At 37.7% G+C, this 24,372-nt stretch overlaps 1 protein-coding gene across 5 annotated transcripts in view; it reads left to right on the top strand.

The window, feature by feature from the left end:
• The window catches only part of FGD4 (FYVE, RhoGEF and PH domain containing 4), a 285,423-nt gene that overhangs the window by 214,592 nt on the left and 46,459 nt on the right, over window positions 1-24,372 (top strand). For 4 of the 5 annotated variants that reach the window (XM_069094844.1, XM_069094847.1, XM_069094846.1 and 1 more), the window contains 3 exons: window positions 12,679-12,768; window positions 19,118-19,263; window positions 23,727-23,883. In XM_069094844.1, coding sequence (XP_068950945.1) covers window positions 12,679-12,768; window positions 19,118-19,263; window positions 23,727-23,883 — 393 coding nt within the window. The remainder of the gene's footprint in view (window positions 1-12,678; window positions 12,769-19,117; window positions 19,264-23,726; window positions 23,884-24,372) is intronic. The other variant, XM_069094845.1, reaches the window with a different exon arrangement.

Genomic DNA, 24,372 nt, shown 5'->3' with positions numbered 1-24,372 from the left:
GGAGTTCACTGTAAGCAGTTTGGAGATTCATAGACTGAATCCCAAAATAGCCGTTTCTCAGGCAGCCCTAGTCTGTGCACTGATTTTCCCTTTATCTCAACTTAGTCTACTTCAGGAGACCTCTTTCAATAGAACACATTCTATTGATGTAACACCCCCACCCACCTACTCCCATTCACCGCAGTGAAAATTTGAAGAAAACATTTGAAACAGATGGAGAACATACAAACTTACCCAGAGAAGATCAAATTGCCTTCTAAATGGGGAGAGAGTCAAGTCATAGGTAGAATCCTAACAAGAAAGTTCCCCCTTGTGGACTAATTATCCACTTGGCCCAAAAATATATGGGTGAGTTTTCTGATAAGATTCTAGGGCCGTGAGCTCTGGTCTCTTCTATTGTGACCAAATTGTGACAGATGAAAACCTGAGAGACAAAGTTTCAGGGTCATTAATAATCAATTTATTACTTAGAGTATTTAATAAGAAATTGATGGTCAGTGGTTTCCGTCCGTAGCCAAAGACTAAACCATGGAGAGAGTGAATGCCTTAAGTACCTTTGGAAAAGGGGGTTTCCCTGAGAGGTGAAAATCAACCAACCCTGATTGGTGAACAATTAATGAAAAGGTGGGCTAAAAGTCTTCAGCTGCTCCTGCTGAGAATGTGGCTTGATTATGAGACTCAGTTGCCCCCATCTGTCTAGACATAGGAATCCATCTCTATCCAGACCACTCTGGTTGGTTTTCTCCTTCATGAGCTGGTTCGCCCTGAACTCCAGTGGAGGGGTGTGAGGGCCTGGGCTCAATTGCTTTGGGGCAGAAATTCACCTAGATTAGATTCTCTTTTACACTCTATACAGAAGCAGGGTTTCCTATTTGGGTCAGGTCTTGCCCAAGTACATGTTTCCTGTCAAATAGGGGCAATCTCATTTATCCACAGGCGCTTGTCCCTGAATGAAGGAATGAAAAACCTGGATCCTAATTAATAGGCTATTAATATTATAGAAAATAACTTCTCTCAAGCTATCTTTTCCAGCTTTGGGTCATCTTTAAATGTGATAAATCCTTTTATTCAAGTTTCTGATTAAAACGATCATCTCACCAAAAAAAAGAAAAGATTGAGCTTTCATGCCTTTCCATTTGTTAAGGAGATAAAAAGTATCCGCTGGACAAGGTAGTTTCTAGGCTTTCTGGAACTCATTATGGTGATTGCTTTTTTTTTTTTCCAGTTAAACATCTTAGAGAATGGTGATAGCCCGGGTCCACGTTTCTTCTTTCCCCACTCTTGTTTTTCTTTTTAAAAAAGTATGTTTCTCATTTGTAAATCTTTTAGTTTTGATTTTGACTTCTACTTTAATAAGTTTGAATATACAAACAAGTGACTCAGAAAGAATCCCTATATCTGTAACATGTTATTTCCTCTCTTTTGATTTATAAGCAGGTTTTTTCTGTTTGTTTGTTATCTTTTTTTGGTGTCTAGTGCATTCCAAATTTCTTCTTTGAAATATCAAACTTCTGGTTAAAATGGTGACATGAAAGGTAGCTGAACCCAGCTCCCCTCACAAAGAAACTAACAGCTAACATTGTATGTAGCATTTTAAGGTTTGCAAAGCACTTTATATATGTTGTTTTATTTAATCCTCATAATGACTCTGTGAGATAGGCACTATTATCCTCATTTTATGAATGAGAAAGCTAAGTTAAGCAACTTGCCCATTATAAAATGTCCAATAAGTGTCTGAGGCAGCAATTTAAACTTAGGTCTTTCTGAATGCACGTTCCTACTCTATCTGCCTAAAAAACTCCTGCAAAAATTGTAAAGGTTGCCATATGAAGCATTGATCAGTAAAACCAAAGGGAAAACCCAATAAGTTCCCCTATCCAGCTTCATCCTGCTCAAGAAAAGAAGCAGAAGCCTGAGAAGACTGAGCTGGAATGCACCAGGACCCCTGAGAGAAATGACATATGCTGTCAGTGGAATCTGCTGCCCAGTTCCACCCAGTAACTCATTAGAGACAGCCCAAAGTCAGAAAGGAAACATGAACCTTAAACAGGACATCTGGCTTCCTCCTCAAAGACAGGTGAAAAGATTTTAAGTGTTGCAATTGGAAAGTGGCATGGTACTCAACTGCCCCTTGACCCAATGACATCCTTGGTATATTCTGCCAGACAAGAAAAACTGAACAGGCAGGAGAGCTCAATGCCCCTTTCTGAGAATCAGAACACTCAGGCAAGTAATGGAGAATGGAACTCATTATCATCTAATACCTTCTTGGGCCTTGGCATCTCTAGTTTGGCGGATACTACTGTATACATCAGCTGCACTGCTGGGGCAGAGCAGAACAAGGGTCAGGGCCTCTTGAAGAAGTGCTGGGTAACCAGTGATGGATCTTCAGTTGTGTTTCCAAGTCTGGAACAAAATATTGAAAGAAGGAAAATTAAAGCAAAAAAGAACATTCTCAGGCTGACCAATTGCTGACTATTTCTCTAAGGGAAGAGGAGATGCATCAGTCTTTACAGTGTATGGATAACAACCTTCTGCAAGCTTGGGCAGCCCTGCAGGCATCATATGTGGAAGTCCAGAGGCTGCTTGTGCTGAAGCATGAGATAACTGTGGAAATGAGTGCCCTAAAGACCACAGAATACATTTTCTTCAATGATTACAAGAAATTCATGAACCTGCTGAGGGGACTGAACAGGTCCCCTGCAGACCTTCCACTGAGCAAAAAGAACAGATTCCAGACAGCTCCTGATCCCTCTCCTCTGCCTACTCCCTTTTTTCCTCTTTACCTGGAGATTTCTTTTTTCCATATATCACCATCCACCCCTGAAATGGCACTCCGAGTGTGCACACCACCTGCTTTCCAGGCTCCTGGAAAAAACATGCCCAACTACATACTTATTAGTGCAGATTTAACAAGAGCCCATGTTTCCAGAACAAGACAAAGTGAATGCTACAGGATTTTGCCTGCAGTGCTTATGAGGAATTGTTACAAACGAATAGTATGTTATTTGGCTTTCTTATGCATTAAGAATAGATAATCTTAAGGAACAGAAATAGGCCAAAATATCAGCCAGTATCATTACTTCTGATAGGTTGACTGTTGCAAGTTACTCAGAAATACATGCCTCTTAAGATGCAGAGTATTATTACCTCTTTTATTTTAGTTTTTTAATTTTTTATAATTTTCTTTTGCTTTTAGGAAGGCAATTGGGGTTAAGTGACTTGCCCAAAGTCACATGGCTAATAAGTGTGCCAAGTGTCTGCGCCGGATTTGAACTCAGGTTCTCCTAACCCCAGGGCCAGTGCTCTATTCTCTGCACCACCTAGCTGCCCGGTTTTTTATTTCTTTAAGGTTTGTTGGACAAATCTGGCTTTAGGTCTTTCCATAATTTGCTTTAATTATAGGAACTCTAGCTTTTGACTCCCTACCATTTTTTACAGGAATCATTTACTTTTCTCCAAGATTCATCATCTTGGCCAGGTGGATTCACTGACTATAGCAAGTTGCTTTTTGGGACTGTGCTGGCATTTTACTGGGTTTGGCTGCTGGGAAACTCTAATATATCATCTGATATAGTTACTCCACTATTATTGACTAGCCCAGTATTTAAAAACCTAGAAAGTGGTAGTTTTCTCCATTCTGTCACCAGTATCTCTTCACCTAACAAAAGGAAGGAATAAACAAAATAGGGACAGAAGCAATAGCAAGGTCACGTACTCACAGGCATCTGTAGAAGGATGGGAAGATAAAGGTCTAAGGCCTCTCTTCCCATCCAGTTTTGTCCTCTATACTGGAACAGTTTCAGTGAGATTGATTTGACTCATTAGTCCCTTTTGTATGTATACTCAATTCTGGCTGAGCAGCCAATCAGATGGCTTTTGTCTCACATGAATTAACTAGATAGGAAAGCTACAGAATACTTGCATGTTTTTGGAAATAGAGTGCAAAAACCTACATTACACATATCTGGAATTAGGTTCACCCCGCATCCATATGGGTCCTGTGCACAAGCTCCCATCACTAGGACTTTATTAGCCATTGCCCTGTTACAGGTGATTAAACAATGAAGAGATGATTGTTGTCCTTTGTTCTCAAAAAAGGCCAAAATGACATTACTGTGTTAGGGTCAAAGTACAGTATATCTGACTCTGGCTGATCAGACCATTATGAGCTCAGAAGCCTCTACCACAGGTCAGGTACAAATAGTCTGTATGAATTTTTAGAGTGGAGTTGTCTCTACATTTGGAAATCTCACATTTCTTTTGACCTACAACAATTCTGTTTTGCTAATAGAGCACAGTACCTCCAATGATGTGGGCATGCCATGCTAGGTGGTCCTGTGCCAATATCTCCCAGATCTCTTAATTCATTCCAGAGTTCTTCAGAGAGACCTTGAAAGTGTCCTTGAATTGCTTTTTCTGACCTCCACATGAGCACTTGCCTTCTGTGAGTTCTCCATAAAATAGGGTAAAAATATAGGCAAATATAGTTTTTGGCATTTGTGCTATGTGACCAGCTCATCAGAATTGTACTTTCTTCAGTAGATTTTGAATCCTTGGCAGCTGAGCTCAAAAAGGAAATTCAGCATCTAGTACCTTTTCTTGTCAGGTGACCTTCAGAATCTTCCTAAGAAAATTCAAATGGAAGTGATTCTGTTTCCTGGCATGCTAGTAGTATAATGTCCAGGTTTCACAGGAATACAACAATGAAGTCAGCACAGTGGCTCCGCAGACCTTTAGTTTGATAGGCGATCTAATACCTCTTCTCTCCCACACTTTGCTTTGGAGCCTCCCAAACACTGAGCTCGCTCTGGCAATGTGTGCATCAACCTCATCATCTGTCTGTACATCTCTGGAGAGTACATTGCCAAGGTAAATGAACTTATCCATAGCTTTGAAAATTTTTCCATTATAGCTGTAACTGATAGTTCCACATATGGATGATGCAGTGCTGGCTAATGGAGAATCTGTGTTCTCTGATTTAATTGGTAGGGCAAAACTAGCACAAACAACAGAGAAACAGTCCTTACTCTGTTGCATCTCAGCCTCAGAGGTTGCATCAAGTGCACAGTCATCTACAAACAAAAAGAACACTTTTAAACATCAGTATTGATTTGGTGAAAATGTTGAGGAAATTCAAAAGCTACTAAACAAAAAATGAGAACTCTGTGGAGTTTGCCAGCAGGACAGTTGTTCCTTCCCTAAGAAGGCAGCATTTGACTCCGTTAAAAGTTAAATGATTGCTGTTTTTACCCCATCTTTATCTCTTCCTTGAGGACTGTTTAAGTGTCAGGGTAGACTAGTACCTCTGGTGTGAGAGCTGCTGAGCCATTTTCAGGGCTGCTTCTCACCATTAGTGTCCACCTGCCACCCAACTCTTAGTAACCTCTTTTTGCAGAGAGGCTTGACCAGACTGAGGGTTCCCTACAGGCATCAAACCCATTGGTAAGATAGGGAAGCATCAACTGTAAGCATGTGAAGATTTCCCCGTGGCAGAATGGGCACATGTGAATGATTTGTTTCAATGGGCTGGATGTAGGTGCTATGGAGTGCTTAGAGTTTGATAAGAAATCAAAGATCCCAGGATCATCCCCTGCATGTTGAGCCATCCCTAGTCATCTTGACTTTTGTCTTACCACTGGATGTCAGTGACTATGGAAGAGAAAGTATAATTGACAACTTAGCCTAACTCTGCCTCACTTAAATCCAATTTATGTGCAACTCAAAAAGTATCACCCATACCTTTTAACTACCTCAGAATTCTCTGGCAATAGGAAAGTGACAAAGTGGCAAGCATGGGTACACTGGAAGCTGTAGCAACAATGCTGCACACAAGTGGCCCAGGGTGTAGAGTCATCTTACTGGATTGAATCAGTAGTGAGATTTGGCAGCCCCTGGGTGTGTTAAGTAGCCTGTTTATTAAGAACTGTACTGCTTACCTCCTGGCATGAGCAAGGAGCTAGCAAAGGTACCCTAAAAATTGTCTTCTTCTCCAAACCTAATCCAAGTCTATTTACCATGGCAGGTGGGAATCTTCCCTGTGGTTGAAGCACCAAAAAAGTACAAAAACTTTAGCAAAGATGATTACATGTGCACACCTCTGTATAACAAGAAATCTAGTACATCTGAAAGATGAACAGCTCTTGTAAGAGAGCTCAGCTTACCAAAGTTGAAGCTGGATACGCTATGCGCATGTACAAGGAAGAGATAAAGATTGGACTAAGGACAACAATCAAATTGGGCCACAAAAAAACCCATATAGAAATCAGAAATTGCCACAGTACAGTGCGTGGTCCCAGCTACCCAGTCTAAGACTGCACCAGGGCATGAGCAGCAACATCCAGATTGCAAAGAGACAGGACCTGGCAGGGCCACCCCACTCCATGCAAGAGTATGTGAAGTGATAGAACCTGACCTTGGTGCAAAAACTTGTCTAGAAAATAGAAGAAAATTCTAAATAGAAGTCGTATAGGTTTGAGATTTTCCTCCAGATGGTGGGGTGAGTGGAACCAAAAGAGCTAAACTCTCCCACAATAAAACTTAGCAAAAAAAATTCAAGGAGAAACTATAGTAATTGCAGTTTACCTGGCCAGGGTAAAGATAGTCAGAAAAGCCTGACTGAGAACCAATTACATAAAAGCCTTCCAGTGTGAAGCAGGGTTGAGCCAGCAAAGCCTAAAGCTTAAAGCTTTCTTCTGTGGAGGGAGCCAAGCCTGAAGATGGGAGCTTGGGGTAGAATCTACTGGTCAAGGATGTCTGGAGGTTATGGCTATGTCAATCTGTCCCTGAACCTGAGTTCAGAAGCATAAAAGACTCAGAAGAAGAGGTAACAATAAGAATGTATTCTGGATTAGACCATCCTCTACAACTTCCCCTGTATACACTGTGCTAGCAAAGTACACTGTGCTGGACAGTCATTCATGAAGTCCATGAAGAACACAGTTCATTACCCAGAATCCAAAAAATATAGATCAGTTCCAAAGAAGGCTCACCATTTCTTACCCAACACAAAGTCCCAATTCAGGAAATAAAGTTAGAAAAATAAGTAAACAGAAGGAAGCACCAATTATAAGGAAATATTATCAAACCAGGGATGGTCAAAGTACAAACCTGGAAGCAAAGAGTAACTAGTTATACACCATCAAAGCAAAGACTTGAGCAAAATCTCAAAGAAAATCACAAGATTTTCTAAAAGCTCTACTGGAATTCCTGGGAAAAAACGAAATGAAAGAGCAAGGAACAAATTAAAATATAAATAAAAGCTCTAGAGGAAAGAGTAGAAAAGGAAGTGAGAATTCTAAGTCAGGAATTCTTGACATTTTTTTCTGTCATGGACCTTTTGGTAATAGTCAAGCTTTGTTGCCTGAATTCATTATTGGAGGAAATACTAAATTTCACTAAGAGGTTGGTGAAAATATAGATTTTTTTTTCATCTTTGATGACATACCTACTGAAATTTATCCATAGACCTGGCCAGAGTGGTTTGGGGGAAGAGTGCTGGTTTGTGGGCCCAAGTTAAAGAATGAGATTCTCTGGAAGAAAAAAATGGGAGAGGAAATGAGAGTTCTTAGAGGAAAGGATTGTAAGCAGAATAAGTAGCTTCGTATAAGAAGCACCAAATCTTACTCAGATGAAAGACTCCCTGGAAATTTGAGACAATAAGAAATGCAAGAACAAAATTAAAAGATGAATAAAAGAACAGAAAATATAAGCTATTTCTTATTTTAAAAGGAAATGAAAACTGACTTTCAAAACAGGATAAGATTATCTAAGAATTACCAGGGTACCTGAAAAACTGTATTTAAAAAAATCATAAATGAAAACTCCTCAGATCTGTTAAAGCCAGGGAGCAACGTAACAATTGAAAGAATCCACCAGTGAATTCCTCAAAGCCCTAGATAAAAACTACTTAAGGGTTATATACAAAATCTAGAGCTTCCACATCAAAGACAAAGTACTATAAGTAGCCAGAAAGAAAAGAATTCAAGTACCAAGAAGTCATAATCAAGTTCATATAATGCCTGGAAGCTATCATTTAATGAAGAGGATGGTTTGGAATACAACAGACTAGTTTCAATGCTGGGTGTAATCTTATAGGGGAAGAAGAGAAGGACATTTAATTAAGTAGAGGCCTTCCAAGCATTCTTTAATGAGAGACCAGAGCTAAGTAGATAATTCAATATGTAAATATAGGACTCATGGAAAACAGAACAAAAATTATATTTGAGCAATTAGTATAAGATAATAAGATCAGCTAGGTGGTACAGAATGTAGAATGCTGGGCCTGAGGTCAGGAAAACTCATCTTCATGAATTTAAATCTGGCCTCGGATGTTTATTAGCTAACTTAACTAGAAAACTAGCATATTAAGAAAGCTGAATTAACCCACAATAGAAATCCTCAAAATCACAGAAGAGATTCACAAAGTCAAAAGGAAAAAAAAAAAAACAACTTTTTATTTGATAAATAAAACTAGAAGGCAACTTTTTTGGAGAAACAATAAAAATTTAGTCTTATTATTTAAAAGAGCAAATTCTCATTATTGATTATGAAATTATAGTGAAATAAGTAGAAATAAGGAAAATTAGGCATTATTCTGCCTAATAAGGACAAAACAATTTAAATGAAATGAATGAACTGAAAAGAAAGAACTGGAGCAGAGCAAGGTTTAATAGCTGTTTGGCAATCTACTAAGCCTGAGGGAAAGAGGCAGGCCTCTAGCTGGAGCTAGTTCTTTACCTTAGAAGTCACTTGAAGTAGAGACAGACTCTGAAATGTGCATTGCCCAGGCTGAATAAACTTTGAGGTTCAGCCCCCAGAAAAAGCACAATCAAAACGGAAGGAGTCAGAAAGTTAAAATGGGGATAAATAAGGAAAAAAGATGGAAGTTACCAAAAATCTCAAGAAGAAAACTCATTTAAAGATATTGAATGTAAACAGATAAACCAGCTGAGACAATATTAATAAAAGAAGGAAATATGGACTCCAGATCAACTAAGTAAGTTCAGACATCTATAAATAAATATTTTAATACAAAAGAAAATGAATCAACAGTTCATAAGGTAGAATGCTCTATTGATCCTAAAGAGAAAACAGAACCACAGCAAGATGTTTTTGATATGCTTAAGAGAGAAATAAGAAATGTGAAAGCAGAATTTATAGCTTGCACAGTAGAAATAATTGGCAGAATATAAAATTTTGATTCCATGGTGACAAGTCTCACCAAAGAAACAAAAGAAAGAATAATTGATTGGGAATACAAATACACAGAAGTGAAGGATAATCTGGAAGAAGGGAAAAATCAGTGGGAAGATGTAAATTATAGTGACATTTTAGTGTCAATTTTCTACATATGTGGATGAGATCTGCTGAAACTCATGACTATGTGAGGTTAGATCTTAAAAGGATAGAGAGTAGGGAGAAAGGACATTGCAAAATAGAGAAACTACATGATCAAAAGTTTGAAGGTAGGTCAGTATATGGCAAGTTTGGTGAAGCAAACAGATGAGTTTGGATAAAATACAGTGTTAATAAATGTCTTATGAAATATTTGTATTTGATCATTTTAAAATTCATAATAAATGGGAAAAAATGACTATTGAAACATAAGCATGATATGATAAAAGCCTGGTTTAAGGTAATGACATTAAGAATGTTTAACATCTATTGGCTAACATGACAAAACACGAAAATGATAAATGCTGGAGAAGATAGGGGAAAATTGGGACACTAATGCATTATTTGTGGAGTTGTGAACTGATCCAACCGTTCTAGAGAGCAATTTGGAACTATGGCCAAAGGACTATAAAAATGTGCATACCTTTTGACCCAGCAATATCACTTCTAGGTCTGTATTCCAAAGAGAACATAAAAATGGAAAAAGGACCCACACATTACAAAAATATTTAAAGGAGCTCTTTTTGTGGTGGCAAAGAATTGGAAATTGAGGGGATGCTCGCCAGTTGGGGAATGGCTCAATATGTTGTGGTATATGAATGTAATGGAATACTATTGTTTTATAAGAAATGAAATCTGGAAAGACATATGCACTGATACTGAGTGAAATGAGTAGAAACAAGATAATACTGCACACAGTAACAGCCACATTGTACAACGACTAATTTTGATAGCTCTTCTCAGCAAAGCGAGAATCTGAGATAACTCCAAAATACTCACAATGGAAAATGCTATCCACATCCAGACAAAGAACTACAGAGTCTGAATGCAGAGCAAAGCACACTATTTGCTCATTTTTTTCTTTATTTTCATTTCTTCCATTCATTCTAATTCTTTTTTACAACATGATTAATGTAAAAATATTTAACAACAATAAATATGTAGATTTATCAGATTGCACACCATCTTGGGGAGGGGAGGTGGAGAAAATTGAAAATTTAAAAGCTTTTGGAAGAGAATGTTGAAAACTAAAATTAAATTAATTTAAAGAAAAAACATAAAAAATAAGATTCAGATTTCAGAAACATTGTTAAGGGAGAACTCACTGAATTTAGTGACTAGATGGAGGACAAGAAGAGGAAGTCAAAGAATACTCTCAGGTTTCAAGCTTGTACTACTGAGAAAATGATGGGAGCAATAACAAAAATAAGAGAATTCTATGGGAAAAAATTGGCTTATTGCTTTTAGGGTAAAGATAACTTCAAGCTTAATTGAATTTAGACCTGTACACGTAGGACTGACACTTAGGATGAGGCTAGAGATATTAGCTATGAATCTGTGTGTCTGGACTTATATATGTGTATAAAGTGCTTTAAATTTGCAAAGCACTTTGTTATCTCATGTGATCCACATGACAGCACTGTGTGGTAGATATTATTATTCCATTTTTCACATGATGAAACTGAGGCACAGAGGGATTAAGTAGCTCGGCCAGCAAGATACAAGTATCTAAGGCAAGATTTGAATTGTTCTTCTTTCCCCATCCTACCTTTTCTGTCTTCTCATATTTCACTGTTCTCTGTGTACTCTTAAGATCCAGTGATACTTGCTATACCTCTCATACCTCTGGTACCTTCTTACTGGCTGTCTCATATGCCTAGAATACTCTTATCTCCTCACCTCTACTTGTGACTTTTCAAAACTCAACTTAGACCTCACCTTCTGTAGGAGACCTTTCTGATTCCAAATCCAGCACTCTTTCCTCTATCTATGGGATGGGATTGCTCTCTTCAACCCAGTTGATTTAGTCAGAATGCCCAGCATTCTATCACAAGATGCTAATGAGGTGTTATATTGACTATAGATGAAGTGATGCCCTGAGCACTTTATCAGCCACAAACACCTTTCTACTTTAAGAAAGTGAGCCAATTCCATAGTCAGAGAAGACAAATTAGCCACATATCTAGAAACCTAAAATATCTAAAGCCTTGAGGCACTTAAGGCTCACAACAGTAAAAGCTGCTTCTTAGGGAGATGACTGCTAGGGGTGTTAAGGGAATTTTTCTTACCCTCTCTACCCATCAGCCATACAATTATGAAGGGGAACTCCTGGAACAAGGATCAGAGACACATTCCAGTCAGACACAAATAGATGGAAACTTCTAGGAAAAAAGGTAGATTTAAGGACCATGACCACTGGCAGTAAGGCTATGAAGAGGAACAGATCCCAAAAATTCATCATAAAAAGCTTTACAAAGAGAGGAAGTCTTTCCAGGCCCTGTAGTATAAGGAGTTGTGAGTTGTCTTTAACATATATGTATCCTATATGTGAGCCTCACTGTCATTGTATTCTTAAGTTTGAGTGTGTTCTTCCCATAGGCACTGTGTATATATGTGAGAACATATAAGATGCTTTGTAACTACTATTTTTCCTTTGTCAGGAGCTAATTGTCTATTTTCCTATTGTTAATGGGAAGCACATTGATAAGGGATTCATTGAGAGTAAAGTGTTTTGAGTAGAGGTTCACAGGTTTAGCTCTAGAACCAGAGGTAAATGTAGCCTTTGGCAACCCAACCTTGTACAAGCTAAAATGCAAGCTGAAGGAATATTCTGAAAGGGGAGCTATATACATATATACATGTGTGTATGAGGGGGTGGGGGGTTGCATATACTTGTGTGAGTATACACATGTGAATGTGTATATATATATATATATATATGTATATATATTATACATACACACGTGCATTTAAAATTTGGGAGCCTTCATTTATAGGTGTGATAGTTTTAAGTTAGAGTTAGAAGAATGAGAGAGAGAAAGAGAGAGAGAGAGAGAGAGGGAGAGAGGGAGAGAGAGAGAGAGAGAGAGAGAGAATGTAGGACAGGGAGGCAGCCTGGGGTTAGACTCATTTAGGGAGTCAGGAGGAAGAATTGTAGCCATTGATGGAGACAAAGCAATGATGACATCAAAAATACTAAGAACCAAGGCATGTCGTTGAAGCCAAGGGAGGAGGGGGAAGGGGACTAGAGTCAATTTTATCTGATACTGAAGAGAGATCAAGGAGATGAATTATTTGAAATTTGACAAATTTGTCATCTTTGTATTTGACTTTAGTGAGATTTCTGATCAAATTTTCCTTGATGGTTAAAAAGAATTTGATAGGTAGCTAAGAAATAACAAATATTTTTTATAGGGTAATCAGTTTTCCTAATTATTCAGTGAGGAAAAAAATGAATGTTTAAGCTTATATAAATATTTTCCTTACTCATCTATTTTTTAGGAGACAGATGAGCAGAAACTTCACAAAATTGCTACTGAACTCTTGCTTACAGAAAGAGCCTATGTTAATCGACTTGACCTTTTAGACAAGGTAATATTTTCCTTTTCAGGAAAAAATCATTTTTTATCTATATTATTTATATTGTGATATTTGACATTGTAAATAATGTAAAGTTTAGAATATTGAACTTTTCCCAGACAAAAAGTAAAGTTTCCAACTCTTTAATTTCTAATAATTACCTCAAATAAATAAAATACAATATGCTTTTGTGTGTGTGGACTTGCTAGGTTTAAATATTTCTTCTTGACAAACATAGAAAAAATAAGCTCCTGTAGCTAATTGTATCAAAACAAATGATATTGTAAACTGTTTACTTCAGTTCTTTCAACCAATAGCAGTAGGTAGAGAAGCCAAAACTTCAACTAAGGACTGAAAATTTAGTTGAAAATCCAAAAGAGAAAGCACAGGTCATGGGAGTATAAGAGGTAGGAAGTTTGTGTCTGTGTGCAAACATAGATCTAAGAACCCAAACCCACTAAGATCTCTATAAGACTGAAGGAAGCAACTGCCAAGTTGAGGTAAAAAGCCTGAAGTCCAAGGTGTTCAGAAGTCAAGTAAAAAGGGTGTTCATCTGTTCTCATAGTGAGAAGGTAAGAATGTCAAGAGGGCCATAGCCAGATTAAGCCTATGTACACTTACAGTACTAGAGTGACAATTTTCATTTGTTGGATATTTAATGCTCTTCACAATCCTTCCCATTCTTCTGTCTTTCTCATATTTTACTCTTCTCTGCATGCTCTGAAATCCAGTTATACTTGTTATTCCTCCCATCTCTGTGCCTACTTACTGGCCTTCTCATGTGCCTAGAGTATTCTACCTCTTGATATTCTTGGCTTCTTTCAAAACTTAGTTAAGACTTAACCTGCTGTATGAGGCCTTCTGGGTTCTTCTCCCCAATCTCCCAAATGCTTGAACCTTCCTTTCTAAAGTTATTTTCTATCTGCTTTGTAGCTTGCATATACTTTTTATTTTATATGCTTTTTCTTTATTAGTATGTAAGTTTCTTGAAGGCAGGAACTTTTTGCTTTTTTGCTCTGTGTCCTCGGCGTATAGGTAGCCATTTAATGGATGTTTGTTGCTTGACTTTTTTTTTCCAATGAATTATTTTAATCCTCTAAAATAGTAGAAACTTTTTTTGAAAACCTAAAATAAAGGTTATATTAACTTTTCAAGAAGAAAATTAGGGAAAGCCCATATTCTCTCCCATTGGCAGATTGGCAAGGAGCCCAGGCTAAGAGATGGACTGCTAACATCTTGAAACCTGTATTTTGATAATAAACCAAACCTTGGGGGTTACGAATAGAGAAAAGTGAGAATGATGAGGTTCAACTTGCCTATAGGTTCATGTATTTCAGATGTCTATCTGCTTTCAAAGTAACTTTTTCAGGTAGAAATTAAAGCATTTTATAAAGTAAAATGATAGTATCAAAGCATTTTCAGAGCACCTCAAAGATTTATTGGTGATAAATGTGACCATAGAATTATAGATTAAGGCTTAGAAAAGACCTTAAAATACATCTGCTCCAACTCCCTCATTTTGCAGATAAGGAAACTGAGGCTCAAAGCAGTTAAGTAAGTGACTTGCATCAGAACTTTGATAGTAGAAAAGAATATTATTGCTTCAATATTCATTGTCTCCTGAAGACTCGTAATCCCTGGAGCTGTCTAGATAACTCGTTTCCTTAATATGTCTTTTGTCATTGGAGTAGACCAAATTTCTGTTAGGATGGTAAGATAAGGGCTTTTTTATAATTGTGATTCTCAAATATATGCCATTTTTTTATTCATTTATTTTAAATTTAAATACACTTTAAAGAAAAAAAAACAAACTTAAATTTTAAAACATAAGTATAAAATAAGAAAAGAAAAAAAGCATTGCCATGTGTACAACAGAGCATAAGAGAAGATTGAAAATATACAATAAATTTCCACTTCAAGAAAGCCTATATAATAAATGCTATGCATTGTGTTCAGAAATATCCATCTTTTCTTTGCTTCCTTGTAAGTTTTCTTTTGTTCTCTCCTATGCACATTTTACTTTGTTCTTTTATTCCCCCTTCCTCTTCCTTCCTCCCCCAAGAAGGTTACAGTTAGGCACAGCTATATATATATATATATATATATATATATATATATATAGTGTGTGTGTGTGTGTACAGACACATGTATATACATGCATACAAATATGCATATATATACACATACACAAAAGTGTATGTGTGTGTATATGTACATATGCACACATAGACTTAGATATTTATAATTATACTCATATGTAATCACACATTCATATGCATCTATGTAAGACCATGGTATACTTACTTGTCCTCTGTTTCTCTGAGGGTGGTAACCTCTTCCTTTTGCTCATGGTGTTTGCCTATTTCCTGGCTTTTAAAGTTGAGCTCTCCATCCTGGAGCACAGTTATGCTGGGAGCCCAGGACCTTGTCACTGGCTTTTGTGTGCTGGGGCCTCAGTTGCTGGAAACTGGAGGCTGTAGGAGTCTGGAAGCTTACCTGGTGCTGACCTGGAGTTAGCAACACTGGAGCTCTTGGGGTGGGGTTTGTCCCTGGAGGACACCTGCTCACCCAGACTTGTGCCCACTGTTGCACATGGCAGTTTTCTGAGCTGGTGTCTCCAGGTTCTCCTCCCTATGTGCTGAGGTACTTGGTGGTCCTGGTGTTGGTACTTGCCTGCTCCACCATCCTGGGACTCAAGAAGTCTCCCTGGTTTCCTGAGGTAGGGGTTGCCACTGGCTTGCTGGGATACCTCCTGTCCTGTACTGCTCCCGCTCCCCAAGAGTGAGAGGGGCCTTTCGTGTTAATCCTCAAAGCTTCCTGGGCTACAAGACTCCTGTATCCCATCTTTCTGCTGACTAAGCTGTTCCAGGGTTTTTCGTAGAGTGATATTTTCTGGGCTTTCAGAGGTCAGTAAGGGAGAGTGAGAGGAACTTACTACTTATTCTATCATCTTGGCTCCCGTAAGTCCTCAGATAACATCTTCCTTCGTAAGTCCAAGTCTTTCCATATTTTTCTGAATCCACCAATTTATCATTTCCTACACCACAGCAATATTCCAACCTTATACTGTCCAGTTATTTTAAATAGTTTAAAACATATTGATTAATATGACATATAGTATAGTTTTCCTATTTTTATCTTTTGATTAAATCTATTTTAGCTTTAACTTTGTTTTAGATTATGATTCTAACCTTTTTCCCTAATAAATTCTATTCCTGATCTTTTATTTTATGTTTATGTGTATATTCTTATTTCCTAACCCTTCTGATTCCTCTATTTCACTTCTACCCAGTACCTTGCTCCTTCCTATTACTTAACCACCCCACCCCCCAAGGATCCCTCCCATATCCTCCCATTTCTGTTAATCTAAACACCTTTCTATTACCCCAACCTTTGTCCTATTTCCTCACCCTCTCCTCTTAAAAATCCCTTTCTTATGCTCTCCCCTCTCCCTATCCCCTTATCCTTTTATTTTTTTTTAAATTTAGAAGACTTTTATATCCATATATTTGTTTGTTTGTATGTATGTGTGCATTGTTCCCCCTTAAACCCATTTCTAATGAAAGTAGTGTTCTAGAACTACCAGCCTTCTCCATCTAATTCCTCTGTGTCAGTTCTTCCTCTTGCACCTCATTTATATAAGATAATTGCTATTTTTACTTTTTCTTAAATGGTTTTACTTTTTCAAATCATGTACTCCGGTCTCCTCAATCTTTCTTTCAATCTACCCTATTACTAATAGCAATCTTGGATATATGTTTTACATTTCCTCATATAAAAAATAAACAGTCTGTCCTTATTGATTCCCTTATAATTAGTCTTTGATATGTAACTTATATTTCTCTTAGATCTTATATATCAAATCTTCTATTAAGCTCAGTTTTTTTTCCCCACAAAATACTGAAAATCTGGCAATTCATTAAATGTCCATTTTATTCATTCAGGATTATGCTTTACTTTGTTGGGTATGATATTTTTGGCCACAACACCAGTTCAAAGAGCTCTTTGCTGTTGAGTGTTCTTAGACCTGCAGTGTTTTAGTGTCAATGCTGCTAGTTCTTGTGTGATTCTATTTGTGACATATTCAATTTTTTTTCTCATTCTTAATATTTTTGCTTTGAGCTGGGGTTATGGAATTTGACTTATGATATTCCTGTGGGTTTCCCTCATAGTTTCTCTTTCAGGTGGCAATCAGTGGATCTTTTCTATTTCTACTTTCCCCTCTTGTTCTAACACTTCAGGACAGTGTTCATTAATTATTTCTTGTATTATTGTATCAATATTCTTTTTTTGATCGTAGCTTTCAAGTAGTCCAATTATTCTTATATTTTCTTAATCTGTTCTCCAGATCAGTTGTTTTTCTTATGAGATGTTTCACATTCTCTGCTATTTTTTCATTCTTTATATTTTATTTTATTAGTTCTTTGTCTTTTATAACTTCACTGGCTTCCCCTTGCCCAATTCAGATTTTCAGGAAGTCATTTTTTCCCTTCAGATTCTGAGTTTCCTTTTCCAAGTTTTCATAATCTTCTGTTTTTCTTGGATTGTTCTTATTTTTAAAAAATATTTTCCTCAGTCTCTCTCATTCAATTTTTAAAGTCTTTAAATTTCTTATTTGAATTCTTTTTTGGCAGGTGACCATTTGTAATTTTTCTTTTGGGCAGAGGAGGCTTTGTTTTGCTTCAGTATCTTCTTCTGAAGACTGGCTTTAATTTAGTCTTCTCTATTCCCATAGTAACTTTCTATAGTTGGATTCTTTTTTCCTTGCTCTGCTCATTTTTTTTATTTGTTGCAGCTTATTTTTTGTAATCACCTCTAGTTCTAGGATGGTGCCCCTGGCCTCAGGTCCTGCTTCAGTTCTCTTCTCTGACCTGGTAATGAAACCAAGAGCTCTGTCCTCATATAAGTGCCCACAGCCAGCAATGTCCCTGCCCCACTGCTTCTGCACTCACTGAGTGTGTGCTGGTTCCTTCTTGCCCAGGGCTGTGCCTCAGCAGCACAGCTGGATCTGGCATTTCATATCAGCAGAGAAGTTCCCTCAAAATCTTCCCTGGCTCAGAAGCCCAATTCCCCACACTGTCTAGGAGGTTAAAGTTCCTATGGCTGGGGCCAGTGCCACCTCCCATCCCAGATAGCACCCCAGAGGCTAACCTCTTGTTCTTTCAGTATAACTAGTCTGGAGGTGTTCATACTTCACTGGAACCAACTCCAGGTCCTGAGATTTTTCTTGAGATCTCATCTGGTTATCTCAAGAGAACCACTGTTCTTTATTTTTACTGTTCTTTGTTCACTCTGACGTGCTTTTTTATCTTGTTTGTGAGGGAAATCTGGAGAGGCTGAGAATTTTCCGACCTACTCCCTGATTCCTCTCTTTAAATTTTAACCAAAAAAAAAATTTGATTGTTTGGATAGCAGTTAAAAATCATTTTTGCCCAGTTTACTGTTAAGTATTCCTTGACATTTGGACTTTTCCCCCATGAGCACAAATTGAATATTTTGTATGCTTAGCTATGTTAATGAGCCTGATTTTTTGCTGTCTTAACTTATTGATATTTTTTAAATATCTGTCCTGCCAGTACATATTATAAAGCTTTTTGCTGTACATTTCCTGTTCTTTGAACTTGAAAGCCTGAATTGCTGTATTATCCAACTGGTACCTATCTGTTGGAGTCCCTCAAGTCATCATTTTTTGCCTCCCTAGAAAATACAAAGGAGGTGAATTTACATATTTAGCAATCATTTGGATACTTCTCAACGAACAGATCTGTCTATATTCATCATAATAAGTAATTAGGAGATAAAATAACCTTCATGAATTACATCAAAGATTGTATATTTTAAAAATATAGTTACTAGCTATATGTATGTAGCAATATCTTTATCTTATGTTACTTTATTATATTATCCATTAATTGGACATTAATATTTGTTACTGAGCATTTAAAATTCCAGGTACTAAAAATTCATTCAGTATAGAAGTATTAACTCTGTCTCTATAAAAGTCATTGTGCAGAATACAGAGATGTGTAAAAGGTGTTCTTTTCCCTGTGTGAATGTGTAGTTAAGTAGAGGAGTAAAATAGATACACAAATTATTACATTAAAAAAGTATTCAGTAAGATACATATTAGGGCGTATAGTGTGCTATAGGAAAAATGAATGATTAAAGATCCATAAGTACAATTCACATTGATAACAGGTTTGATCCCAGATTTTTTGATTACCAAGCATGGACTGCCCCCATTACACTAGACCAAAGTATGTACTCCTAAATATAAAATCATAATTAATTCCTTTAATCATGTTTTTAAAGGTTTCTTTTTTTAGCATTCAAAAATGCTAATTCTGCTCTTTTGCTTCAGATATTTTATTGCAAATTATTGGAAGAAGCTAATCGAGGCTCATTTCCAGCAGAGATGGTGAACAAGATATTTTCTAATATTTCATCAATAAATGCATTCCACAGTAAATTCCTTTTGCCAGAGCTGGAGAAACGAATGCAGGAATGGTAAGGAAAAATAATTTTTCAATAATGGGTTTAAGTGATGAAAAAACTGCCTATGCTACTAAGACATAGTTTGCTTGTTTCCTTTGCCAAACCCCAAAACCCTAAACCAGCAAATGATGTGTATTTTATATGGCAAGATTCAAGGGTCTGCCATCCCTATCTTAAATTCTAAGGTGATCTAGAAGTATGTTTGCATTTTTCCTTACTGATAAAATTCCAGAAGACTTCTCAAGTCACCTAAGATCAAATTAACTCAGTTCAGTAAAATTTTTTTTTATAAACTAGAGAAACCTTTTTCTCCTTTAACAGATACTCACATCTCTCTATATTACCCACCCACCCCCACTGCTCATCAAATCTCCTAGAACTGATTACTTATTGGATGTGTAATGTATTAACAATATGATAAATCATATCACAAAGGCATCAATAATTCTTTACTGTTTAATTGTGAAGAAAAAGAAAATCACAATCAGAGTTACCGGAAACCATCACTGTTAATTGCTCATGGATTTTTCTTACTTTTGAAAACCTAACCCCACCTCTTAACCCTCACAATTAAAAACCCTCAGCATTCCCAGATGTCTCCTCCCTGAAGGATAATGGTCAAAGTAGTTTTGTAAAGAAGGGAGTCTGCTTCTTTCCATCTCTCTCCAACTGAGTTCATTGGGTTTCTCTTACTTCTCTTACCACTTCTTTTACCTCTTACCTCTTCTAGTATCACTTTTAACAGTTCAGATTCATAAGTTTTTCTTTATGTCTTTCCATAGAACTTTTAAGATTATTAGAACAAGAAAGAAGTTTGCCTATTTGTCTTTGTTTTTGTCTTTTTCCATAGTTTATGTTATATAGCCTTATGGATCAGAGTTTTGTTAATAAATGTTTAAGAACCAGCTATCCTCCCTCACCCCCCCCCGAAAAAAAAGAATGCACACAACATACTTTTAAGTTTCATCTGCATTATTAACATTTTCTTATCACTTTAAGTTATAGATAATTAACAAAACAATGAATCAAGCCCTGATTTGTAGGGTTTTCTGATTTCCTAGGGATAGTTAAAGGAAAAGGGAGGAAGGAAACAAGCATTTACATAGTGCATGTACTGGCTGGCTCCAGCATATTCCTGTTTATGGTTCAGCAATAAAAATACACACTGCCCTTGAGTCTATCATGAGTCATACATACCTCATAGACTAACAGTTACAATTGTACTTCATAGAACCTATGTTCTTAAAGAGACAGTAATAGTTTCTCTAACCTCTGTGGGAGGGACTTTTGAAATAGAGGGCTACAGGGGGCGGAGCCAAGATGGAAGAGTAGAAGCACAACTTCCCCCGGCTCTGGCTTCCAACTTTGCCAATCCATGTAAAAAGGGGACTCTAAACAAACTTTGGAGCTGCAGAACCCACAAAATGACACAGAGAAGCTAATCTCCCACTGAGGACAGCCCAGCAGGCTGGCAGGAATCCAGCACAGAGCTCCGGGAGCCAAGCCCAGCCCCACGCCAAGGCTTTAGCCCAAGAGCGGGCCTGACCAACCTCAGGCCAGAGGGACTCCAGATCAGCAGCAGTTGTGGCCGTTTCCAGATTTATCAACACATAGATGTGAAGGACAAAGTGAGAGGTCAGTGAAGTCTGGACTTTGGGACCCAGTAAGTGGGAGTGCATTGGCTTTTGCCCCCTGGAGCGAAAAGCCACTGAGACACCACAGCCACCCAGTGCCACGTGCCATCTTCAGCTCCTGCCCAGCAGAGTGTAGGAGGACCAAGCACCAGTCTGAGGGGTAATTGCTCTTGCTTTAATCTTCTTGGATCTGGATTGCACTCTAGGGTGGAGGTCCTGGGGTGTGTGTCCAGCTTGCCAGAGCGTGTGGAGACCTCAGAGAGGGCACCCATCTAATACCTCCGGCCACAGAGAAAACTCCAGCATTTGGGACAAAAGCTCCCCTGTCTGGTGGCAGAGTCCTACGGTGGCAAAAAGCCCAGGGGTCAAGTGACTGAGGGGTGACATGACCAGGCAAAGGAAACAAAGCAGACAGAAGATTCCAACATTACACTCCTCTTTTGGGGACAAAAAGGAGCAAAGTATGGAACAGAAGGAAGACAGTGAAGTCAGAACTCCTGCACCAAAAGCTTCAAAGGAAAATATGAGCTGGTTACAAGCCACAGAGGAGCTTAAGAAGCAGATAAGAGAAGTGGAGGAAAAATTAGGAAGAGAAATGAGAACAATGCAAGAAAATTATGAAATAAAAGTCAACAGCCTGAGGAAAAATAATACCTTAAAAAACAGACTGACTCAAATGGCAAAAGAGGCTCAAAAAGGCAATGAGGAGAAGAATGCCTTAAAAAGTCGAATTTGCCAGATGGAAAAGGAATCTCAAAAGCTCACTGAGGAGAATCATTGCCTCAGAATTAGATTGGAACAAATGGAAGCTAATGACTTTATGAGAAACAGATCCAAACAAATGAAAGAATAGAAGGCAAGGTGAAATATCTCATGGGAAAAACCACTGAACTGGAAAATAGATCCGGGAGAGATAATTTTAAAATTATTGGACTACCTGAAAACCATGATCAAAGTAAGAACCTAGAAATAATCCTCCAGGAAGTTCTCAAAGGAAACTGTCCAGATGTTTTAGAACCAGAGGGCAAAATAGAGGTTGAAAGAATGCACTGATCACCTCCTGAAAAAGATCCCAAAAAGAAAACTCCTAGGAATATTATAGCCAAGTTCCGGAATTCCTAGATTACAGAGAGAATATTACAAGCAGCCAGGAAGAAACAATTTGAGTATTGTGGAAACACAATCAGGATAACCCAGGATCTGGCAGCTTCTACACTGAGGGATTGAAGGGCTTGGAATATAATATTCCAGAGGTCAAAAGCTGGGATCGAAACCAAGAATCACCTACCCAGCAAAACTGAGTATCATGTTTCAGGGGGAAATATGGTCATTCAGTGGAATAGAGGACTTTCAAGCATTCTTGCTAAAAAAAAAAAAACATAGTTGAATAGAAAATTTGACATTCAGATACAAGAAGTAAGAGAAGCTTGAGAAGGTAAACAGGGAAAATAAATCATAAGAAACTTACCAAAGTTGAACTATTAACATTCCTACATGGAAAAACAATAATTGTAACTTGTGGAACTTTTCTCAGTAGTTGAAGGGAATAGAAATATATATATGTATATGTATATATATGTCAATATATGAGGGTATATGGGCATATGAATACATATGTGAATGTGTGTATATATGTTTACAGGTATACATAGATAGAGGGCACAGGACCAATTTAACAGGAAGGGATGATACTTAAAAGGCGAAATTAAGAGGTGAGAGAGGAATATAATGAGAGGAGATGGGTAGAGACAGATTGGGGTAAACTATCTCATACAGAAGAGGTAAGGGAAAATGGTTTCAATGGAGGGGAAGAACAGGAAGGCAAAAGAGAATGGGTCAACCTTATTCCCACTGAATTTGGCTTGAGGAGGGAATGAAATACACTAAATAGAGTATCTCACCCTCCAGGAGAGTGGGGGGGAAGGGTGTGATAAGAGGGGGGATGATGGAAGGGAGGGAAGTTGGAAGCACCCACTTTTGAAAAGGGACGGGATCAAAGTAGAGAATAGAACAAGCGGGAGGTGGGATAGGAGGGAGGGAAATATAGTCAGTCTTTTACAATGTATCTACTATGTTATTGTTTTGCATTAGCCACACGTACAACCTATACTGAACTGCTTATCTTCCCAGTAAGGGTGGGTGACAAAGAAGGAAGGGAATGAATCTGGAATTCAAAGTCTTAAAATCAAATATTCAAATATATATGTATATGTGTGTGTATATCTATGTATATATATATGTATATATATATACACTATTAATACTATTTTACATGTAATTGGGAAATAAGATATACAAGCACTGGAGCATAGAGATCCACTGGAAAAGTCGAAAGGGTATTGGAGAAAATATGGAGAGAGCAGATGGGAAGAGGGGATATCCTGTCGGACTGCTATTTTGTGGCAGTGGACAGGGGAAAAATGGGGAGAAAATTTGCAACTCAAAATCTGGCGGAAACGAATGATATAAATCAGAAGTTAATAAAGCATTTGGAAAAAAAGAAAAAAAATAGATAGGGGGTTACAGAGTTGTATTTTTACCCAGAATGTACTGCTCAATGACATACTGCATTTGTAGCCAAAAAAATTATAAATTGGGTATTTATTGAAGGTGCTGCTTCCTCTGTTTTCCAAGTGCTTTTAGATGAGAAGAGACAAGACTCCTCAGGATTTTAAGCTCTGGGGTAGAACTTTAGATCTTTGGCACAGGGACACAATACTTTCTTCTCCCTGAGATTCAATAGTTTTGATATGGAGAAGAAAAGGATGACTTCTCTATAATTTTGTTAATGTGCTCAAAGTATGGAAGAGGTAATAATCCTTTTACTGCTTTGTTCTACAGGGAAACCACTCCTAGAATTGGTGACATCCTACAGAAGTTGGCTCCTTTCCTCAAAATGTATGGAGAATATGTGAAAGGCTTTGATAATGCAATGGAGTTAGTTAAAACCATGACTGAACGGATAGCTCAGTTTAAATCAGTAATTGAAGAAATTCAGGTAATAGTGCTGTCAGATCTACAAATTTTTTTCTTTGTTATGGTGGACAGTTAAAAAATGAAAGATCTCCTTTAGCTATACAATTTTATGAGCCTTTTCCCATTCCCTGAAGGATGTGGGGTCCAAAATTGTCCAATCTGCAAGAAAAGCCCCTGAGGTAGAGCTCCAAGCAGATAGCACTTTTTTCAAGGGTCCATGGCTCCCTCTAATGAGGTGGACCTCAGATCTTCCTCATGATCTGAGATCCCTCCTTTCCCCAGGGCCTGAAAAAGAGTCATGAATACAGAATCTGATTGGTTATTAGACCTTGATTTTGACCTCCCAGGAGGGTCAGAAATGATGCATCAGCATGGGTGGTCACAAAATGGGCAAGGCAGGTGTCATCTCTCCTGACTAAGTGGTCATAAGATGGTCACCTGCATCTGTCAGACAAGAGAAGAGCAGTCCAGAAATTAAAAACAAATTGGAGTACTTTCCATATCGTGCCAC

The sequence above is a fragment of the Petaurus breviceps genome, unplaced genomic scaffold (assembly GCF_028583685.1).
Source record: "Petaurus breviceps papuanus isolate PSGF00001 unplaced genomic scaffold, PetGlider_PUasm1.0 221, whole genome shotgun sequence".
Lineage (NCBI taxonomy): Eukaryota > Metazoa > Chordata > Mammalia > Diprotodontia > Petauridae > Petaurus > Petaurus breviceps.
Note: the sequence above shows the minus strand (reverse complement) of the source record. Positions and strands in the feature narration are given on the sequence as shown.